Raw genomic sequence first — 24,960 nt, 5'->3', positions numbered from 1 at the left:
GCGAGTCGACTGGCAGAGAATGCCTTTAGTCATTAAGTTCGCCATTTGTACTTTATTTATTATATTGTGCAATATACTGTAGCCTGCGATATTTCCGGACCGATACCACCTTCAAACGCACTTACAACCCATATGGTATTGCAGGTGTCTAAGGGCGGCAGTAATCGCTTACCATCAGGTGTTTCGTCTGCTCGTTTGCATCCTCTACCATAAAAACAAGTGGGATGAGAGTATTTTGAGACAATTTGATGTAGGTACATCCAAGGTACATCTACCACAGCTATGCCTCTTCGAGTGATTTTTTACGAAAGTAGAAATAAATAAACAATAAATAGTAACATGTAACTCGTTATTGTCACGTATTTTGTACAATAATTAAGAAATCAAAAAAAAATTAAACGAAGGAACATAGCTATGATTAATATGCGGTCACGTCTAAAAATATCGATACGAAAAAAAGTGCCAAAAATATGTATACACGACTTTATTGCCCATATATTAAGGTAGTGTATATATTATATTTTTTGGCATTTTTTTCGTATCGATATTTTCAGACGTGACTGTACATCAAATTATGTAAAATTATTTTCCATAGTGTCAATATCCATAGAAGAAAATGGGAGATACATTTGTATGGAGAACCGGTCGTTATTAGGGCTCCGTACCAAAAAGGTACAAATGGAACCGGGTGAGACTCTGTTCGTCCGTCCGTCCGTCTGTCTGTCTGTCTGTAACAGCCAGAATAATAAATATATCGAGAACCACTTAAGCTGTTGATTTGAAATTTGGAATAGTTATTAACAACGCCAACGCAGACACATTGAAAGTATTATTTTTATTTACTATGGAAAATTACCAATATCTTTGCCAATATATGAATTAAGAGGGGGCAAAATTTCAAAGTCTAGTGACTAGGTCAAGTGGGGTATCATTTTAAAGAGCTCAAATCGTACATTACAAAAAAAAAAATATGGAGGAAAATGTAAATAGATGGCGTTGTACACAATTATACTTAGTATAGGTACTTCTTATCAAGTCTTTCGCCGTTATAGCTACATGAGATAATTCAAACTTTGTACGGAACCCTCGGGGCGCGAGTAAAACGAACTCGCACCTGACCGGTTTTTTTTATAATTTATATTCAATCACTATAACAAAGGAGGAGGATTAAATATAACACAGTGTCATTGTAACAGTTTATTTTATTTTGTTTAATAGATGATTTTTTCTATTAAAATTCAGCATGACATTACTTAGTATTCAAAATCATATCTAGGAATATAAAAAAAAAAACTTAAATTGATTAGGCGTCATCCATTAATTGTATCACACGTGTAGGGGGAGGGAGGGGGTCAAGAAAATGTGACATGTTGTGACAAGCGGGAGGGGGTGGTCACAAACTTCGTGACGTCACTTTAACTTCATCAGTTCCCAAAAATTTATTAATGTTTTTTTATTCACAAAAAATCAAATAGAATCGCATTTCTTTTGTTTCATTACTTTCTCCAACAAACTACATTCACCCCAATTCACTATACTAGAAAGTTCAAATTAAAAATAGGAAAATTTTGTATGGTGGGCCTTACGAGGATAATAGACGTCGTGGTAGAGTAGAATGATATAAGTATCACCATATTTCCTCAGCTAAAGTTCTCTTATTCAAGTACGTGTAAACTAAATTAACGTTCCCTACAATAACTCTAACTCTAATAAAATTAAAACCAAGGTTTTATCCTATCCCGTCTGCCTTACGAGATGGGGAAAAATAGACTAAGCTGAGAGATGTGATGCTAGTGTCACGCGAGACAAAGGCGTTGCAAGCTGATGTGCTATTCATATGGCCGGTGGTTAGAGTTAGAAATTATATTTTTAGGGGGGGGGGGGGTACCCCTCTTGGCGACGCCCATGACGCGAGATGTAGAGCGAGCTGCTAAATTACAGGGGCACATTATGAATGGAATTAAAATGACCATGCACTCATACTTTTTGTATGACGCGAGTATGACGTTTATCTGGCATACATTTGACGTGCCCCTCCCCCGCAAAAATTGGCACGGTTTTTACAGACAATTACAGACAAGGCGTCTTCAGTTGGTTAAATGCACTTTTGCTCTATGGTTGACTGATAGAGAATGCCTAGAGGCATTAAGTCCGCCTATTGTACTTCTTTATGTGCAGTAAAGTTTAAAATAAATAAATATCTTCTTGACAAGATGTCTCTGTTGTACCTTTGGATAGTGAGACCGCCCTAAGATGTACCCACACTACATTTTTTATAATTACTTTTCATATAATATAGTTTGATATATCGTTATTTTGAATAGCGTAATAAATGGCATACCACCGTAATACCTAATTAACGGCATATATAATGTTATTATTGGTAAGTATAATGGTAATAAAATACCTAGCAAAAAAGTGATCTAGGTAAGGTTAGAGCTACGGCCTCCGCAGAATCTAAAACCTTGAAAAAATAAGTTAGGTTGGGTGAGGTGGGATGATAATCTGTACTTATTTATACGGCCTGTAGGGCTAAGATGGTAGGCTCTTTGTCATTTGTCACCATACCTGTCACGTTCTAACAAGTATGTAAGTGCGAAAGTGACGGGCATAGTGACAGGTGACAAAAATGGAACCATGATGACACCACCGTGCGCTACTTTTTATAAAAATCATGTGAAACTTTACGTTATCCTGAAATTAAATATGACAAAAGATATTAGACAAAACATGTATTTATACATGATAAAATTGTATAAAGTATTACGTTATACAAAAATATTATATCACAAAAACAATTATAAATCATATATATTATTTTAAAATTATATTACAATCGGCATTATATCAATGACAGTTTAGATGAAATAACAATATAACTAAAGAAACGTATAATAAAAATTACATTATAACGTATATTAATATATCAAATGACATTATAACAAATGTATAATAGTTTTTTTATAATTATATTAAGCATTACACACCCCCCAAGATATGTGGAACGAGAAGCGAGCGAGGTGAACTCTCGCTTTAACGGCAAGGTTTCCTAAATCCTAGTTTTGACGAACGTCTCTCCTTCCGAACGTACTCGTAGTCCCCAGTTTCCTCTCCGGACACTGACATTATGGAAAATATTATTACATAATTTTAAGTACCATTTAACCATTGACTTATTATATTACTTCGTAAAGACGGGCCGTACGGGCACCAAGAACGGAGCCAGCACACTGGTGAGTACACAAATGCAAGCAATTGTCCGAGATATCTAGACTAGTCTCGTAAATGATCCATTGAAATTATAAATAAAATCCCGTAATAATAGTAGGGTTTATCAACTACTTAAAAACAATATTTCACTTTTCTGAAACATAACATACGATGATTTTTTTATAATTAGAACTTAGTTTTTATATTTTTTATCACGCAAACAGTTAACTATTATGTTTTTTCTTTTTTAAACAGTGTTTTGGTCGAGTCTGTCATTTCGATTAATATGACATTTCCGTAAGTTGACAAAACGATTATATAATAATAAACGAGACATTTAAAACAAAAACAAAATTACAATAAAATGAATAACAATGTGAAAAAAAACGTTGGTTAATAATACAAACATGCAAAAATCGACTGTAAAATCGATTCGAATAATTCGTTTATAATCGCTAGATTTGACAAACGATACGTCTTAGCCTCATCACTACAAACTTCAACAGACAACTGTGAAATGTGTGAACTTAGATCTCTCGGACAATAATCATCAGAATTATACGAACGGGCCTATCTTTACTTTTACAATCATTGATATTAACTATACCTATGCCTCTTCATTAGCTTTTTTTATTGATAGTTAAGTATAAGAACTAGGAGCGAAAAGAAGTAAAGGTATAGGTTAATAATCCAGAAAAACGAAATTTGTTTTTCGCTAAGGGCAGTTTGACCATGCTTACCCGGCTATACCCTTTCATACAAAATGGTAACTACCTACCTAACTCATAATAATTAAACATTTGAAAAAATCAAACGAAGGGGCATAACTGTGTCTGTATAAGATTCATTTTCGGCCTACGGAAGTACGATCATATGTCTTTCTACCGTCAAAAACTTAATTGGCTCCAATCCGCTGCCGTAGAGATCTTCACACTCTTTCTCTTCTCTTTACACCTTCTTCTCTCAAAAATTTCATTTTCTGGCTGAACGCAGTGCCCAGAACGCAGAAGGCGGTCTAGCGCGAATTTATCACTTGCCATCCCCCCTCACAAATCTCGTGGATACCACAAGTCCTTCGCAGTTCGCAGTGCGCTCAGTGAAGCTGTGGAATGAGTTGCCTGTCTCGCTCAGACGGGCGCAATCGGTTGCGTCGCTCAAGGGGAGGTTAAAGATGCTATGGTTATCTGACTGATTAGTATATATATTTCTATTGTATAGTTGCTTTATATTTTTCTACTTCTTTCCAATTTTTTGTGTATTTTCCCCATTCCTTTTTGTTGTAATATATGTTTATCTTTTAAAGTATGTATGTATTTATATCCTTTGTCTTTCTGGTACCTTGTTGTACATTTTGCTGCATTTGTCACCCTCTTTTCACTCTCTCCTCTCATCTACTCCAAGGTTGACTGGAAGAGATCCCTCAAAGGGATAAGTTCGCCTTTGTACTTCGTACTAATTGTATATTACTTTTAATATGTATTTTTGTATAACAAAGAGTTTACTACTACTACTACTGTGTTTGATATTCATCAAACTGTGACAAAATATTTTCAATAATATTAACATCCAGAGAGGAAAATGAGTAAATGGAAAGCGATTTCGCGTGGTCGTCCTCTTTCGACCTAAACAAAGATCATAAATTCTCGACTAGACGTTTGCGTTGTGTCTTCGGGTGGCCAGTCTGCGAATCGCGGTGTGCATGGCGTACGAGATGAACGCAAACTTAACTTTTTTATACTACGTCGGTGGTAAACAAGCATATTGCTCGTGGGACGTGGTTCTTTAGAAACCTTTTGAAGAACCCTAAACTGTAGAATAACTCCCAACTATATCATGTCATTCACAAACCGTGTGCATTGACTCGTATTATCATATGTTATTAAAGGTTAGATTTGACAAATCTGCCCGTCACGTTATCGAGGATGACATGAACTATACTCTGCAAATAGCGGTACGCGTGCCGCGCGAGATGTACATTCGCTTTAGCTGCAAGAAGATTCCCTAAAATCCTAAATAATTGAACAAAGATCCCATTTCCTCGGTTAGACGTCTCTGCTGTATCTCCAACTAGCTCGACTGCGCTGCAACTATGCGCGAGCTGCGCGAGACGCACACTCGCTTTAACTGCAAGAAGGTTCCTTACAATCCTATTCTAATTTAAAGTAGATCCTCTTTTCTCCGCTAGATGTCTCCGATGTGTCTCCAGCTAGCCCGACTGCGCTGAGATTCGCGGTACGTACGCGTACAACGCGAAACGCACGCTCTTTTAACTGCAAGAATATTCCCTAAAATCCTAACTCTAATTGAACAAAGACCCTATTTAATCAGTTAGACGTCTCCATTGTGTCTTCGGCTATGAAGTGCACTGTGTTATGAAGCGCAGTGCGCGTGCGCGTAGGACGCACACTCGCTTTAACTGCAAGAAGGTTTCCTACAATCCTGACTCTGACTGAACGATGATCCTTTTTCCTCGGCTAGACGTCTCCGTTGTGTCTCCGGCTAGCCCGACTGCGTTGCGAGTCGCGGTGAGCGTGCCGCGCGAGGCGCACGCTTGCATTATGGAGAGACGAACGTCGGCGCCGTGGTGCGTTCGATTGGAACGACATGGAGCGCATGCGCGACTCGTTGTCCTCACGCTCCTCTTCTACCTCCTGTAATTTAACCCCCGTTTAACAAAAGAATTTCAGTACCTTGCATTGTTGAAGCGGTAATAGAGTAAACATAATAAACTTGGTCCCGTCCAATGGTTAGCCCCAAAAATCTAATTTTTCAAGTAGCAGTGGTGCTACTACTCCTACAATAGTTTAGGCTAATACAATAGTGTACGTATTAGGGTAGTTGACCCTAATACGTAAACAAGTGAAATTATTAGGAAGCTTATACTCTTATATTTTATAGGCCATAGTGCCCATTAAGAATGAGTATATAAGGGGAAGTTTGAAAGTAGCACCGGTAGCAGAGAAGATAAGGAGTGGTAGGTTAGCGTGGTATGGGCATTTAATGAGGAGGGATGAATGCCATATAGGAAAAAGAATGTTAGGAATGAATGTTGATGGACGGAGAGCGGATGGTAGACCTAAAAAACGATGGATGGATTGTGTGAAAGAGGATATGAGAAAGAAAGGAGTGAGTGCTGAGGTGACGAAAGATAGAGGAGAATGGAAGAGAAGAACATGTTGTGCCGACCCCACATGACGTGGGATAAGGGCAGGAGGAAGAAGAGTGCCCAAGCGAGAGACAATTTGTGGTCACTGATTTTTAATTAGATTAATCCTTGTTGTACTTGTATATGAAACATCTTAAAAATGGTATCTCCTTCACAAACAGGCTTTAGCTGAAAACGGCAGCAGCAGCCCTTTTGTTCGGCCAGTTTTGTCAGGTAAAGATACATACAGCTATGCAACATTTTACCTGTTCGTGTTCTTCCTGAACCTCTTCAGCACGTTCTGGCTCAGGAGACGGCGGAGGTAAAAGCGGACCCTGTACTGGCTTCTCTGACAGCTGGAAGTTGAAGACGAAGCGCAATTCATCTGATAGCCGTTTCCAGTACGATGCATCAGGGTCCCGGTCCTTTTTGCGAGCTGCGAGCATCAGGTCTACTAGAGAGATGATGATACCGAGCACGCAACCCACTCCGAGTACCGCGAATAGACCTATGAAGTTCTTTATTTTCAGCTTCTCGCTCTCGAATCCCTCATCATCCTGTAAGTTGAAAGTTTAGAGGTAAATAAAAGATATGAACGGAAAACAATAGTATTTTGAGAAGAAAAAAAAAAAGAAAAAAATATTTTAAAAGAGATCTTTTCCAGACAACTAAATGATGGCGCAGTGTGATTGTGAGATGTGACAGTGCTGGTTACGAATCTTTGTATGGGTATTAGTGCATTAGACACAAACAAATATAAGCACAATCAAGCTTCTTTAAGTTTACCTTAATATAATAGGACATATTGAATATCGGTAGATTAGGAACCTACATTACATGCGCCTCCTCCATGTTTCTCTATCCACCACTTATGCTTCATGCTGCGCAGGTCTCCTGACTCCTGAAGTTTTAGCAGCGCCAGATTAAGCGCTTGCCGGTAGGGAGAGTCTGGAAATATGCAAGAAAATTCTTCATATAACCATTGAACTACATTGTTGGCGGTTTATGAGGGCGATTAGCGATTTTATAGGACAATAATTTACTTTTGACTTCAATTAAGTGCGTTTACTTTTTAACAACAAGTCATGTGTAGTAAAAAGCGCAGCTACCCAGTCTTGCCGGGTGGCTGGGGCATGTGCACTGGTTGGAACCCTCTAGAATACTTCGACGTGTCTTGCTTGGTGCAGTTGCGTATGCTAAAAGGAACGTTGGAAGACCGATGCTGCACTTTAAAGATTGTGTTAAGCGAGACATGTCACCATTTGAAATCGACCGCCATGCCTGGGAAACCTTAGCTGAAGACCGTCAGGGATGGCGCAAGCGTGTTGTGGAGGGGAGAAGGCTATGGGACCAAGCCTGGTTTAATACATTAGATAGCACAAGGACTGGAACCTCAGGTGGCATGAGCTTTCTCTGCCAAAGATGTGGGAGGTCGTGTCGCTCACGCATCGGCCTCCACAGTCACTAAACCCGCACTTTTAACCAGTCTCTTATATTTTAGTCCATGATGTGCGGGCCTTCTACCACGACCAGGCTTCCCTTAAATTGTTCCTTCACTTATTAATTTCAGTAGGTTGTATTTATTGTTTCTGTAATATATATATATGTCCAAAATAAGCTACTTTCCTTTCCTTCATGGTTGATACTACTTCTACATCTTTATTCATGATTTCCAAAACTCTGATATTAGTTATTCTATCAGTCGATTTAATTTTGAGTATCCATAAGTATCCATAAATCCACATTTCATAAGCCCTTAGTTTGTTGACTGAATTATTTTTCGAGAGCTTTCAGATGATGTAACATTTAACCATTCGCCACCTCAGGTTTAGGTTTATTTTTCTGTTAGTTACAAGTAGTGTTTCTGGCTATTTCAATTCTCGTCCGGATTTCCTTATTTGATTCCCAGTTTTCATTTAACCAACAACTAGCATTTTACTCTGTCTATTATTTTGTTATGTAAGAATAGTGGTCTTAGTTTTAATTCATGTTGTATCGAACTAGCATCAGTAGCATCACTAACAGTTCAATCCGAGTTTTAGTTATTAAATCTCATTCCAATATGATACTGATATCATACTGATCTGTCAGTGTTAAAAGTGACGTTTTTGGTTGATGGTTGATATAATGCGCAATTCAGCAGGTCCTCTAAAGGAAATTGGAACCATCTCATATTGGAATGATGTCAGATCCATGTTAAATCAGTATATCATTATAGTTATTGTAAGAATTGGCCTGAATGATTGAAACAACAAATAATTAAATGAAAATAGACAAAGAAGTTCCCTTACCTTTCTTCATTGCAATGCCGTAACCTTTGCTGTCTAATAAGCCGCCAATCTGCATAATTGATATATTTATTAAAATGAATAGAGAGTTCGTAAACTTGGCGCTCATGTCATGTTTTGTTTTATTAAGTTTTGTTTATAGTCTAAATACAAAATAACATAAGACACATTTGCAACAAAATATGCCAAGAATTAAATCATATGCACACATTTTAAACAAACAATAAGAATTATGCGAAACTGTAATTACCTGTGTGATATTGCAATCTCTTTCAACGTAATATTCTATAGAAGTGGACTCCATAAAAAACGCAAATAGATTTTTTTCGTCCTTCGCTCTGTAAACAAAAAAAACTTAATTAATTAGTGCCTTTATTCCACCATAGACAAAAACGTACCTTCTACTAGTTCAAGAAAATTAAGTATAAAACCGGACGAAATGTTTCATAAACTCCTTTTTTAGGGTTTCGTACTGAAAAGGTACAAAAGGAACCCTTATGGTGCGTCTCTGTCCGTCCGTCCGTCCGTCTGTCACATTGCTAAATATCTCGAAAAGTCCTTAAGCTATCGATTTGAAATTTGGAATAATAAGGAACAACGCTAACCCAGACATATAGGAAGTGTAATTTTTTTTATATTAATTATGGAAAATGCCCAATATAAAGAGGGGGCAAAATTTTAAAGTCTAGTTACTAGGTCAAGTGGGGTATCATTTGAAAGAGCTCAAATTGAACATTACAAAACAATTTTTTTTTTCACAGTGAAAAAAAAAAAACTTATGAAGAAAATATGTGAAAAAAATACCATTCCCCCCTCATCTCCGAAGTTTACGTATGAAAAATTATGATATTTTTACATTGTAATAACATTATCATAAAGACTACAGGAAAGATAAAATCATACCTCTATATTGATAACTTTTTTGTTAATAACAAAAAACATTTTATAATTTAATTTGCAATATAATTCCATTTGGGGTGTTTATTATAGTTGAAATTATAAATAACTGAAAACATATATTATTGAAATTGGTTCGCATGATAAATCCCTGAAAAACCAACATACATGCAGATCGCGCAAATTTGTTAGCCAATTTGTCCATAGATGGCGCTGTACACAATTATGCTTCTGGTAAAAAGTCTTTCGTGATTATTGTTACATGAGAAAATTCAAAGTTTGTACGGAACCCTCGGTGCGCGAGATAAACGAACTCGCAGTTGACCGGTTTTTTTAAAGTTCTTGCCTACACGACCTACATATTTTGTTAAACTCAAACTTCACTAGATTTATGTTATTCGTGTCTATAGTAAACACCCCTATAATGGAACAGGCACCAGTAATGGGATGGTATGGACAAATCCTGTAAAACAAGTTTTTACCATCAGTAATCACTGGCAACATTTTACCATAAACAAGAGCCAAAGAGCTGCTTAAGTTTAATTTTTCATTGATATTTCTTAGTTTGAAAATTAATGGCACCATACATCCCATGACTGGAGCATAAAATCATAGTTTTAATTGGTTAATAATAGTGAAACCAATTTCTGTAGCTTTCATTAAATACATAGAAAACATAGAGGACGAATTGGACATTCAACTTTTAAAGCATAAAGCGGTATTATACAGACGTCGTTGAAATATCAAAAATACTCCAAATTTTCTCTTAAATGTCCCATGATTGGTGCCGTTAACATATTAAATTACAATAAAATGAAACAGGATAGGACTGTTCATTGACTCTCGGTTGTGCGTTGCGCCACTTTGCGTTCCATAATTTTTTTGTGATTGAAAGGTTACCTACAAGGTTAACTTGAGTCAAACACATTTTTAGAAAAAAGGTCATTTCTGTGGATAAAATAATAAAAGTTAGCGACTACGTACGTAGATTTCCCGTTTTTCTCATTTAAGCCTCAAGTACTGAAAAAAAAAAAATATGCTGCCTGTAAAGATGTCCCGTAAAAATTAGCTTTACATTCCCTTAAATGTGCGACGTCTACAAGAAAGACGCGAACGAGTATGACCTACTTATTATTTAAAAGGTAGTAGTAGAAGTAAAACACTAAAGTAAAATGCACATCAGAAGACATTTTGTTTTGTGCAAGTACATACAAACTTACTATGTATGGGCACTAAACACTTACCTGTATTTCATCGTATAATAATATACTTATCGAATAACTAAATATTGATACGTACCTTTCCATACCTTTATCATTATCTTCAGGCATTTTCCACTTCTCCATATTATCGAACATTTTCTTATACATTGGGTTTTGGGAATTCTGAAATAGAATGATTTTTTTTTAATATCATTTTTGTAACAAACTTTTAATCGGTGACTGTAATTTTCTTTCCACGGCCAACTAATGTCTAATACTCATCGAGATAATTCTAACAACCCCAAATACAATTAGATTCTGTTGTGTTTTCACAGAGTTAATTCCTATGGCCACCTCCTGTCTCCATCATCAGATCAGCTCGATGGTACCATAATATTGCATTGTCACCCGACTTACATATATACATATGTATGCAAATTTTCAACTTCATCGTTCCTAAACTAGGAAGTGGGTCAAATTTAACTTGCAAGATTTGACAAACATAAGTTACATTAAAAATTAAATAAAAGATTGTAAAAAGATAAAAACATAAGTAGGCAAATTAAAAAGCGAAGGAAATTGTGAAACGATTTTACTATTTGTTAAAGTTTTGATATTGTTATGATACGACCATGGCACAACATTTAGTTCGCGAGCTTAAATCAGCGCGAACGTCTGTATCAAGTCAATATCAGAACAAATCTTAAAATTAGAATACCGCTTTGAAAATGTATTCTACGAAGCTACGAAATCGGTTACAGAATTGAGGAAAGACTTGTCACACCAATATATTTACATTAAAGAACTTGTAAGTAGCACCACCCTCCTTGGCGCCGTAGGTGATGCCTTTGTCGTTGTTAGCCAGTTCATTGATGTTAGTGAAGTCCTCGTTGTTGCTCTTCCTGGCGAGCAGGGTGGCCAGGTTTGCTGTGTAGGAGCTGGTGATGACCAGGGCAAACAGCCACCATGCGCTGGCCACGGCGCGCGACCCGTACGCTCTGTTATAGTCACAATTTCAACGTTAGTTTTCAGTGCACTATATGATAATGCTCGAAATAAAAGTTCATTTCAAAATTCTAAAAGTTTTAATCATGTGTCGAAAGATGGCAGTAAATTTACTGTGGCTACAAAATTTTATTTGACCATCCACTTCTATTTCAAATTTTCTTTGGTTTTAAGTTATAGTTTTACGAGTAAATAGAATGTAATATTCATTCTGTAAATACTTAACAAAGCATTAATAAATCTACAAGGAAACAAAATATTTTTAGCCGATTTTGCTCCTTTTGACCTCATGAAACCGTATTTAAAATCCTTCTCCTTTGAGTCACCATGCATAATGATAGTCTTTATTATTACTTTCTTATAGCCTTCTTTATTATTATTTCTTTATTGTTTCGTTTATTATTTCTTTTTTATAGTCTTTACTTTACTTACGTTGGAGCAATTTCTGATCCCTGCAGCAAAACAGCGCCCAAGTTGAACCACAGAGCATTGGCGAGTGTGAATTGGTTTTCCAGTGCTTGTGGTTCCTCTACGCAAGGGTATGGATTCTGCCACTCATCTGGACATAACCTGCCCACCACGAACAAAACTAACGAGGTGCCGACGTATGCCACGCCGAGACAGAACCACACCTACAACATTTTTTTATACTTAGGATCCCTATCCTATCTTCGATCGGTAACAACTCTTTGTTTTCTCGTATGTTTTTAATGACTTATCGTTTTCTCAACTTTGAACTTAAAAAAAATAGTACAGGCCGCGTAGCCAACGTTACAATCGTTCACGCTCCGTAGCGTATCATAGCTATCTCTCTCTATTACTCTTCCTTATTAGTGCGACTGTGACAGTTGCGTTTCGTTATTCACGGAGCGTGAACGATATGCACGTTGGCTACGCGGCCTGAACTTTATAAAATTAGTAACTTTAATAAAAAGGTTTTATTTTCAATTATATTTGTTCATTATTGAATTTATCATACTAGTAACCCAAATAGCATCTAGTGATTGATTTAGCAGTTTCAAATAATTCTGAATCAAGGTAAATAAATAACTTTATTACAAATCATGCCTAATTTATATAATTAACTTAGTGTTGTTAAGCAGTATTGAGAATTTTAGGTAATATCGACTATTAATTCTGTTTCAATTGCTTGTTTATATAGCAGCAGAGTTTGCTTTTATCTACTCGGACATCCATTTTATCTTATTATTCTTACACGTGCATGAACTGTAGGAGGCAGCACAGGAGCCGTCCGTAAATGTGATGTTTATTGTTCCGATGTAGCCCACAAGATGGCAGAACCCACTATGCACAAGAAAACACGTGACGTGTAAATGTACATGTTTATAATTCCGATTCCGACCACAAGATGGCAGACTATAGGAACAGCCCCTATAGGAACGCCACATAAAAAAAAATCGAAGAGTGTTTTGCATGTAAAGGAATTTCTGCAATAAAAGCGTATGATTTAATGACTTTATGTCAGTGTTTTTTTTCAAGTACTCACTCCTGTAGAAAAGGGCAACATGAATGCGAAGAGCTTTGGGTCCGGCGCTCTAGGTTTCTTGTAAACTATGCTGATGCCCAGGTTCATGAACGGGGTGGTAAAGTCCACCTGACGTTCGCGTTCTGCCGTTATGGTCAGATCAGTAATGGCGAAGTCCATCTGTAACGCAAAATGCAATGCAAATCATTATATTTTGTGATAAATGATTATTGATCAGTTTTTACGAAAGCGACTGCCATCTGACCTTCAAACCCAGAGGGTAAACTAGGCCTTGTTGGGATTAGTCCGGTTTCCTCACGATGCTTTCCTTCACCGAAAAGCGACTGGTAAATATCAAATGATATTTCGAACATAAGTTCCAATGCTATATGCTGTGTATGCATAATTGAGTAAATTAAGTCGTAATGGTATGAGAGGGACTAACAGGCAAATTCCAACAATATAATGTGAACTGATCTGACATTATTCCAATAGGAGATGGTTCCGATCTCTTTAGAGGACCTGCTGAATTGCGCATTATGTCTATCTTCAACCAAAAACTTAACTTTTGACACTGACAAATCAGCATCGGATCTGTATCATATCAGTAGCATATCAGTATCATATCAATATCATATCAGTACCATATCAGTATCATGTCAGTATATTATCAGTATCATGTCAGTATCATGTCAGTATCATATCAGTATCATATCAGTATTATATCAGTATCATATTGGAATGAGGTTTAATAACTAAAACTCGAATTGGCCTGTAGGATAGGCACATAACAAACTACGAAAAAGTTCTACTTCCAGAGGTTGATAAAGGCTGCTATGGATTTACTTACATTTGGTTGATTGAGGGCTAACAACATCTTGGTGTAGTTGCTGTCGTGCTCAATGAACGTGTAGTTGAACTTCAGCTGTTCCGCCAGTTTCTCGATTAGCTCTATACAAAACCCTGTACGATAAACAGTGGATATTATTATGAAGCTAAGTTTTAAACAGTGTTGTTAATCGAAATAATTGTCATCTCATTTGCACAAGCAAGTCATTAGACATATCTATTACAGGGTACAACCGCGAAGAAATTTAAAGGTGTATGAGAAGATTGAGAAGTCCCCGGCCGCATCTATATACTGTGTGGAAAAAATAATGGGCCCTGGAGCTAACTATTTGTCAAACATATGCCGAGGATGCATGGAGACAGAAGAGACAGTCTTTCTAGTGTGGTGCTGGAATGCAGCGGAGTGGCCCCATACAGGGCAAACAGCTCGGAGCCCCGAGAGACCTCCCCGAGGTTCTACTCAAGATCAAAGTTTTATTATTATTCCTTTATTTCTCTTACTTCTTAGACTGAAGTTTTTTACAATATGCATATAAAAGTAAAATATAAAAACACATGTAAAAAATAATACAAAACACATATAAACACATTGTAAAAAAGGTTCAGCGGTTATTGATTCCCCATACAAAATTTCACCCCCCTTTTTACATCCATAGGGGCAAACAATACAAGTTAATGAATTTTTTTTTGTTTGTGTACTAATACTAACCTACTTACCAAATTTCAGCTTCCTAGAACTTCAGGAAGTACCCTAAGGGTTTTGATGATCATTAGTGAGTGAGTGAGTCAGCCAGTCAGTGACGAAATTCGGGTTTTATAGAATCTATAAAAAATAGTAAACTAAATTCTCGGAATATAATGTCAATAGTGGACTTACGAAGCATAAAAAAATTAAATTGCATAGCACTCATACTTGAGATTCTATTCATATCTGATATCAATAGAATCCCAAGTTATATATATAGTAAGTAGGTAGTGCCCTTGCGCTTCGCTTTGCTTATCTTGGCGGGTACTCTACCATGCCCCCAGATAGTAAACATCTTTGAACGCAGTTTTCTTTCTTTTTAAAAATAAAAGAATGTTACCTTTAAGTAAAATGAGCTAGAATAAGGTGTTAAGGCCATTTCCCTCCAGGGCCCATTATTTTTTTCCAACCTGTATTCTTAAGTATATCATTGCTGTATACACATTACACAATCTGTGAGTATACCTATTTACCTACTTTGTAAAAATATTAATAATGTTTACCTTCGTAACGATCATTGTCACTAAGTCTCACAGTAGATTCTTTCATCATCACGTACGGTTTTATCTGAAACATTTCAGTTGCCATCTTTAACAATATACGACAGACAGAAAAAAATACTTAATGTAAGATTCTCCTCCCCCCAATCCCTGTTTTAGCACTAGGGGATTCGTCACTAAAGTAGACTAAATGCCACACTCACGGTGCATGGTGACAGATTCTCATTCTGATTACCTATTTCTTGAAGAACGTCTCGTAACAATAACACTCATTTATAACTTCTACATTTAATCAATTGTTTATTTTTCTTGTATCTTTTTACTGAGGTGTGCCAATAAAGAGTATTCTATCTATCTTCTTACATAATCTCTTGAGAATTCAATCAATCAATTTTTCGTGTTATGGCTCCATCTTGCGAGTTACTTATGTATAAGTCAGTCACTCAAAAGTGATAACATTGTAAGTCATTTAAGTCAAATAAGGAAAAAGAGGTTTGTTCTTCCAGAAGGTCTCGTAAATTATACTTACTACTTATGTTTGACCACTATTGGTGTATAATACTATTATGATATGGCACCCTTATAAAGCCCTTTAGGTACTTATTTATTACCAAAATCTAGCGAGCTCTCCGGTAAGGTTATAAAATCAAAATGAAATATAGTAGTCACATATAGTAGTGGAATATAGTAGTAGTAAGTCGATAAGGCTCACGGCTCTCTTTATTTAGCAATACGTACAATAGCGATGAGTATATTAAAGGTTTGGTTGGTCATGACGCCGGGCGCAAGTGTTGTAACGGTGGTAGCACGACGGTCCCATTTTACTTCGTTAACGTCCCACATCCCGATGAACTCGAGTCGCCCGCCGCGCGTGAGCTCACCAACCCGCAGCCAACCGGCGTGCCGCTGGCCTGCTAGACCGTCCCATTCGCTCTATGGAACATTGTTCATATTAGTATTGTTCATACTTAATATTAGTATGAATTGTAATTCGCAATTTCAAGTAAATAAATATTTTCAACCATGTAAAGCTTTAGCATAGATAAATAGTTAAGTAAGCTGTGCCGACTTCATACAACGGTTTCCTTACTTCATAAATAGGTAATGAGTTAGACATATATTTCTGGGTAAAACGTATTATTAATATGTTTAAAACTCGCTTAAATCTTATTACAAATAAGTTTTCGCAAAGCTCGCTTTAAACTATTATAAAAGGATTTTAATTAATGTATAGAGTGAACACAAGCTTATTCATTTCTTACACAAGCTTATTTATTGCTTAATTTAGAAAAATGTTGATTGCTTACCGAACGAAGGTGGTTGATGAGAGTGTCGGCGTAAATATGGTAGTTGTAAGGCTGGCACTCCTCGCTGGTGTCTAATTGTATATCGAAGTTTCTCAACCTTTGAGCCGCTTCAAAGACTACGTCGTATGTAAGAATAAGCGAGGTTGGTGCTGCGTTTCGTATCTGATCTATCTGAAATATTAGAAACATACTTTCACTACGAGATAATAATGTCACCAAGTAATAAAGCACTCTTCTTAGTTAAGCTCATAGCGAAAACTCCGCAGAATAATATTTTTAATCAACGTAAAAAACTCGGAGCTGATGATGTTTTGACGTTGACAGTAGCGCCATCTCTAATATTAGAAATACAACATTTTAGCATCTGAAACCTAAATGAAATGAAGGCCTAGGTTATTTAGGGATTTTTAAGCCTATTCGTTTTAATCACACATATTTCTGTAATTGACAAAGAATAGTTATATTTGGTTCGAATATTAGTAGTATTTATTTATGTATTTCGTTTAGGATTGTTTTATTAAAAATGGGTACCTTTTCCATCTCTTCCTCATTAATCGCATCTTTGAATCGCGATATATATTTCTCATGCCATCTATCCATGATGTCATCTTCTCCGGTGTGATCAAATAACTGCAATCCTGGAACATATCGCAGAGATAGAGTGAATATATCGTACCAGTAATCTTGTTCGATTTATTGGGGTTATTTTTTAAAATATTCTGAAAATATTTTAAACTACAGGATGTTCCAAAAATACGTGGATCGTTTGCGTTTGTGAGATAAAGCTAGAAAGGAATATTTTGAAGATTAGGTATTTTAGTTACTTAAATGATTGTAATTTTATAGATGTGTAAGTATAAAATAGTGAGAGCGCTAATAGTCTGGACTGAAATGGTGCCTTTCATTTCGAATACGAGGAAAGTAAAGTTACATAGTACTTCTTAAGAGTATTTTCAATTAACAATGTATGTAAAAGTATTGTTATTCATGGAATATGGAGTTAAATATCAGAATGAAAATTGGCCAACAAATCCATTTAAAAACAATATTTTAACAGCTTATTGTAAAAAATAAATAAATCACGTACTTGGAATGGAAAATACTCTAGTGCAGAAACGTATCACTTTTTGCACACATCATAGAACAACAATGACCCGCTTTCAGAGCAAGAGAAACGAAAAATTATTTGTCAACGTATTATTGGGCCACCTGTATACATCAAGAAAATATTAAATATGAGGATGCAAAGATTTAATTCACGGTAAAACACATATTTTTGACGGTAACAGTGGTATTCGATGTTAGGCAGGTACAAATTTCTGTGCAGAAAGGGGTCATGTTCTCGACAGTTATTATTAAAGGGTACAGGTTTTTAAAGGGTCGGCAACTTGCATGTAATGCCTCTGTTGTTGCAGGCGTCCATAGGCTACGGTGACTGCTTACCATCAGGCGGGCCGTATGCTTGTTTGCCACCGTCGTGGTATAAAAAAATCAAACTGACCAGTAATATTAGCATCCCCATGACTGTACGGCTCCAAATCTATCGTATGTAAGTCCAGTGCAAGTAGGATATAGGCATGTCTTTCAGACAACAAGCCAACTTTTTGCGCCTGGGCGAGCACTCGGTCGCAACATTTTTCATCACACCAGACTATGAACTTAGTATGTTCTGCTTTCTTAAGTATGACCAGTAAGTTCCTCAGGCCATCCTGGTCGTCTTCTGCTGGTAGTCGTCGTGCTAGCACCTCTGTTTGGGCGCCCTGGTCGGCAATACCCTGCACCAGCTGGGCCCCCACTGGACCGTCGTGCAAAAGGATGGCGCTGAGCCAACCCTTAGCTTGACAAAGTGTAGCGCACATCTGAAATACACAGATAGGTATTGTTTACAGAAGCTACAGTTTTTAATAAAGTTAAAGTAGGTATTACGAGTACATACACCTTATTAAAGATTTAAAAACCGGCTAAGTGCAAGTCCGACTCGCGCACGAAGGGTTCCGTACCACCTATAAAAACGGCATAAAAATCACGTTTGTTGTATGGGAGCCCCGTTAAATATTTTATACTGTCTTTAGTATTTGTTGTTGTAGCGACAACAGAATAACATCATCTGTGAAAATTTCAACTGTCTAACTATCACCGTTTATGAGATACAGCCTGATGACAGACGGACAGACAGACAGAGAGACAGACGGACGGACAGCTGAGTCTTAGGGTCGCGTTATCATTTGGGTACGGAACCCTGAAAATAACTTCCTATGTTTTTTCATACGGAAAAGACATTACTTATACTTTTATTTATACTTGCCAACATTATTATTGGCAATACAGTTAATGAAAATTGCTACCTTCATCAAAATACTACTATGCGGATACATATGCACAGCTTCCCACTGTTCTAAGGTCTCCGGCGGTACGGTGAGCGCGGCTGGCGCGACCAGCAGCAGCGGGACGCCGCTGCGCGCCGCGGCTTCAGCCGTCAGCTCGATCTCGTCAGGCTTGCCGTATGCCACGATGGCTGACACGCCGCTGGCTACCTGGAACGTTAAAGCATGACAAAAGTATTTCATTCATAAATTGCCAATGCAAATTTGAACCTGATTTTGTTTGGTGCTGAATTGTATTATACAACCTAGTTTAAAAAAAACAGAAGAATGGAGATATCTAACAAATTAAGAAGTGATTGCCGTGTCTTTTCATAATATTTATTTCAATTCAAAATACATTGTAAATATATTTAACCACTTCCATTAGTATTGGTGTGGAATGTACTTACCATAGCACCTATAATTTAATGAGTCGCGGAAATAGAAAAGTCTGTAAATAAATCTATCTCGATATTTTCCAATGCCATGATAGGCACAAATTCAAACAAATAGTTAAAGATGAGGCACATATTTTGTAATGTATTTTGTAAGTTAACGCCATTTTGTTATTCTCGCATATTTAAGGCATCTACAATACTGACGAGGAATATGAATTAATTTAAAAATTATTAATTATGTACCATTTTTTTTTCTACTTGCAATTGCAACGTCAATTTGAGTGCAATCAGTGTTAACTATTCAGATAACAAGATGTAAAATATGGAGAGTGTAGTATCAGGTGACAAGCAAAACTCACTAATTAACACCACAATTTCATAGCCATAATGAACCATATTACTACTAAAATAAGGTTGATTTTTGTTTAATTATTTTTATAGTTATTAGTGAGTTTTGCTTGTCACCAGACGATATTTACACAACCTAACTGTTAAGATATTAGTATTAGTGTATTTTTTTTTGCCCTTTATGCGTATCGATATTTTAGACGTTTACTGAACATTAAATTTTAGAAAATACGATATACCTGTGCACAGACTTGATCAGGCATGGAAACTGGTTCATTGGGCTCGACAGAAGCCACCGTGACTTCCCACTTAAATTCTTCAGCAGGTTCTTGTTCAGACAGAATGTGAGTCTCTTCCTTTTTCTTTTCAGTCATGAAATCGTCCAGTTTCGAGAGAGCAGCTTCTGCTGCCGCCGCCAGAAGGTAGCCATCCTGTGGTGTCGGAGCTACCACTCCTGCAAAAATACTAGCAACTTTAAAATGTGCATTCATAATTATTGTATAAAATTCTATAACAAGATACCAAAAAATGTCAACGAGCTTACAGATTCTATATTCAAAACTGTTGTTAAGCAAAAACTAATTTCGCGAGCATACTATAAAATAAGCGATTATGATGTTTGACAATGATAACGTCCTGCATTAGCAATCTAATGCATCAAATTTCTAGAAGAAAGTACCTACAACATGTTTTGTAAAGATGTGTCCCGCCGAGTTTCTTGCCGGTCCCATATTGGGATACCCCCCTACAATTTAGGAGGGATTTAAATCTTCTCGGGTTAGAGATGTAGGGTAAGTGCCGGCGTAGCTTTATTTGACGTTCATAAGCGCATTGTAATATGCCTACTTGGAAAATAATCTTTATCTTTATTGTACTCTTCAAGTTATCTTATTCCAATTCTCATGGTAGGCGTACAATTGAAAACACCGCGGAAATGAAAGTGATGGGCACTGTCTTTCACGCTGTCACGTAATCAATTGGTTGGTATAAGATAAGTACCCAATTATACATTAAAGATACAATTGGAATCTTTGAATCCCTATTAAAGACACTGCACCTAGTTAATCTTTCTGTCTTAACCTATTGGTTGACTGGTAGAGAATGCCTTAAGGCATTAAGTCCGCCATTTGTACCCTTCATGTATTGTGCAATAAAGATTAAATAAATAAATAAATATTGCCTATTCATGTAATACAGGGAAATTATAAATCTAATAGTTATTTTTTTACCATCATACCCGTCATATTAAATTAATCCTTGCATACTAACATTATAACTTATTACTGCAAAAGTACGTACGGTCAAGGAGTTTAGTATGAGGCGCATGAGGTCCTCTAGCGACTTTCATATTGATTGTCACTGTGACCAGGTACGAAATGGTACGAAAATTAAATTCTTTCACTATATTTATTACTATAAATACTCGAGTTATTAAAGCAAGCTTGCTGGTGAAGTTTTTCCGGGAGACCAGAGTACTTATGGATACTAGGTATGTGCATGAGTAATTACAATGCAAAGTATGGAACACAGAATATGTGTAATGGTGTAATGTACTTAGATATACGAATGATCCTACATATACTGCTTAAATGCGCCATGTCATTGTAAAATAAATAAAGAAAACTATGACATGGGGTTCTTCAAGAAGCAGGTTTTTAGGGTTCTCAAAGGTTGGCAACGCATAAGTGGCTCCTCCGATGTTGCTTATGTCCATGGGCGGCGATGACTGCTTCCCATCAGGCGACTCATCTGCTCGTTTGCAGCCCATTACATAAAATAAAAAAAACTGTCTAACCCAATGAGTGTAATGGTATTTATAGAAATATAGTTATTAAAGGTTAGAACCCCCTAACGTCTTAATGCGTCTAAATCAGTTCAAACACTTTGCCTTTAATCTGTGTTTTAACTTTGTGCCAATGTTTGTTTATTTAGCGAGCATTTGTGGTAGCCAAGGAAATTCTCGGATGGCAGATATTTTTACAGCTCCATTACGGCATTTCCTGCAAGTTTATCTATAAAATGTTTCAATATCATCACAATAGTATGGAAAGGTCTAGTAGTCAGTTGATTTAAGTCCACCTGTGTCATGTTGAAACATTAATTGCTCTCTGGTGATGCTAGCGCAATCATTGTGATATTCCCATTTGTGGGCCCCACGTGACAGCCACCATACACGAAGTGGGGACAGATGGGAATGATTTATATGCAGCGCCTATTCCCATCTGTTCCCGGCGGGGACAACTGGGAACACACCAAATCATCGCATCCTGTGTTCCCCTTAATAGGGCACCGGTCATATACTTACCACTTCTTTCTGTCAAGCACAGATTAAATGCAATTTGAATTATCTGGTGGTTTAAGAGGTTTATGAACGCAAACATAACCTGCTAATCATAAAAAATATGTTGGCAACACTGTGAAGTGTCATACGTAGGTTCTGTACCTGCTAAGCAGAGAATTTGAAAGTCGAACGATTTTTATAGTGTTTAGAGAATATTTGTAATCAAAGTGTTCTAAAAAGATTCCGATAGGTGGTTTTTGTTATTTTTATGGAATAATTAGTTATTTTATCTAGCTAATGAAATGCCATTCACTCTAAAATACATATTCCCACGAATTAGCATGATAGCTCAAAGTTGGTGGTAAATATTTTACCAGTGCCCGTTACGGTCATAAAAGTACGGATCAAATAAAAAATATTAATTTTTATTTTCTTGTTTTCAGTAAATATGTCTAGATAAAAGGAGTAAAATGATAAAGATATTCAAGAAATACTTAATAATAATCTTTTCAACCCTGAACGCGAGTCAAATGATGATATGTGATATATTTCTCATTTTGTTAAAGAGTATAATTGAGATAACTAAGTTATGCGAGAATTATCAAAAAATTTGAGTTCTGAGGTTGACAAAGAGCATTTTGTTGATACCAGAGATGATTATCTAGAGGTAGACGATATGGCAACAAGCGAAAATACCCCACAAAATACTAGATATACCCCACAAAATACTAGATATACTCCACAAAATTCTTAATCAGTCTTCTGAAGATATTTTGGAATTAGTTGACAACGTAACCATGGAAACTGCAAAAATCGCAAGACCTGTTACCCCCTTAAATAATATGCCTACCCCTATTGCTTCATCTAGCGCCACTGAGACAACTGATACTCAGTACAGCAAGGAAATACCACGAGTAATAATTGTTTTTTTTTTAATTAAATTACAAAGTAAAGTTGTGCCTAGTTCCCTTCTACGTTCAATGCAGACACTGCCCCCGGTCATCAATTAAAACATACCTCAAGACATGGATGAAACTAAGTTTCTTCGTATAGAACCAGCTCAAGAATGGTCCTCAGATTTACCAGTACATCGCATACCCAAGTTTATTAGACCACTGCCATTTCAAAAAATTGTGGCATTTACTTACAAAACACAACTTGACGATTTCTTTAAATATATTTTTTTCCTGACGCGGCCTGCGAACTTATTGCAGAACAAACAAACATTTACGCCATACAAAAGAATGCTTGGCATTGGGTTACTACAAACAAAACCGAAATAATCGCGTTCCCTGGTATACTCATTTTGACGGGACTCAATCCACTACCTGATTGCAACTTATATTGCTCTTCAGATCCGTTTTACAGAAACCAAGACATTTATGAAGCGTTTATATGTAAAATATTTCAAAAACTGATAGAAAACGCTTCACCAGTCTGAAGACAGCATTTCCTCATGTAGCACGATCGGGCAACGGTAAAATACTTACCACTTCCTAAAAATTATTAAGAGGTAACGGTCATATAGTTACCACCCCGATTTTCATGAAAACTAGTTTCCTGAAAAATATTTTTTTACTACCATGTTAATTGTGGTTACATTAAATATCTAAATCACTCACTGAACTTGTCTTATTTCAAAATTCATATCTCTGCCCTGTTAAGGGTTAACAATATCTGAAAATGTAATCTTAATGCCTTCCAGCGCCTTGCTTTCAAGCATTAAAATATACCAACAAAAACAACTAACCGATTTTTATTGTCGCTGTGTCTCCTCCGTGCAACAGCAACACCAGCAACCACACATTCCATACACGAATTATACACATTTTAAAAACATCACAATCACACACCAAAATAATTAATCATTATCACTTTAGAGACATATTGAGATAGTTTTATCAATTAAGCAATTTGAAATAACGAAAAGTTTCCCTTTTATTGTATTTTCAAGGTAATGTTTGGTAAAGAGTTGTGTAAAATTTGTGCTGTTTAATGGAAACATACACACGTCTGCGCCGGCAGAGCACGTGCGCGCGACCCGCTTATGAGCTATTTTGAACCCGACGCGACGTTTGAGGACGTTACCGACATAACTAGACCGTTAATCATTGACCGAATGTTTGTGAACAAACTGTTTAGTCTGGTCTAGGAACGACTGGATATCAAGGCTACTCGCCATTGAAATTATCGACGCCACTAGTGTAGCCTGAATCTCAATTAGAAAACATCATCAGTAGCTTAAATAAGTAATGAGGAATTGTTACATTAATATACAATACATATAGAGGTACAATAACTTGCGGTTTCAAATACCTATTATATCAAAGAGAATTTGAAATAGAGGTGTAATGTCAACGAAAACCTTGTAGTGACGTAAATTTACTGCCATCTTTCGACACATCTTTAGCCTTTGATCTATTAGATGGCGCCACTTTTTGATATTTAACAAATTTAACTCATATCAGTAAAATAATAAGGATCAAAGTCAAATGGCGTTCTAAAACTATTAATTATGTAGAGAAAGATGGCAGTACGTCGCTACAAAGTTTTCTTTGACAATACACCTCTATTTCAAATTCTCTTTGATAATATATAGAAGTACGGATATAGAAGCCTTCTATTTGAAATATATGTACAGCCCCCTCTATTGGTTTTCTGTAACACTTACATATAACTAAAACAAGTATTATGTAAGTAAGCCAACGGTCGTCTAACAATGTTGTACAAGCTACATAGCACCATCTATCGGGTTTTTCTTCAACCATTCACCTTTTGTAGAGCGCCTTGGGCTTAAAACAAATTTAGTTACGTAACATCGCAAAATAAAGATGCTTGAAACCGTTAGATGGAGTTTGCTTGGTGTTTTGTGAGATTCAAAAGGTTGTTTTATATGTTTAAATATATTTACAACAATATCAAATATATTTTAGTAA

General features: G+C 36.5%; 1 protein-coding gene across 1 annotated transcript; it reads right to left on the bottom strand.

Annotated features, from left to right (window-relative positions):
• Nucleotides 1-1,184: 1,184 nt before the first annotated feature.
• LOC133522827 (glutamate receptor ionotropic, kainate 2-like) lies at nucleotides 1,185-24,262 on the bottom strand. The gene is made up of 18 exons (XM_061858292.1): nucleotides 23,775-24,262; nucleotides 19,983-20,197; nucleotides 18,980-19,168; nucleotides 18,136-18,493; nucleotides 17,166-17,272; nucleotides 16,635-16,805; nucleotides 16,066-16,260; nucleotides 15,331-15,394; nucleotides 14,084-14,196; nucleotides 13,255-13,413; nucleotides 12,180-12,379; nucleotides 11,539-11,740; nucleotides 10,840-10,925; nucleotides 8,894-8,981; nucleotides 8,647-8,695; nucleotides 7,188-7,303; nucleotides 6,622-6,912; nucleotides 1,185-5,861 (listed from the first exon to the last, which is right to left on the bottom strand). Exons 1-18 carry the CDS (start codon nucleotides 23,851-23,853, stop codon nucleotides 5,685-5,687), a joined length of 2,859 nt encoding a protein of 952 aa, XP_061714276.1. The 5' UTR covers nucleotides 23,854-24,262; the 3' UTR covers nucleotides 1,185-5,684.
• Between the last annotated feature and the right edge of the window lie 698 nt (nucleotides 24,263-24,960).

The sequence above is a fragment of the Cydia pomonella genome, chromosome 11, assembly GCF_033807575.1.
Source record: "Cydia pomonella isolate Wapato2018A chromosome 11, ilCydPomo1, whole genome shotgun sequence".
Lineage (NCBI taxonomy): Eukaryota > Metazoa > Arthropoda > Insecta > Lepidoptera > Tortricidae > Cydia > Cydia pomonella.
Note: the sequence above shows the minus strand (reverse complement) of the source record. Positions and strands in the feature narration are given on the sequence as shown.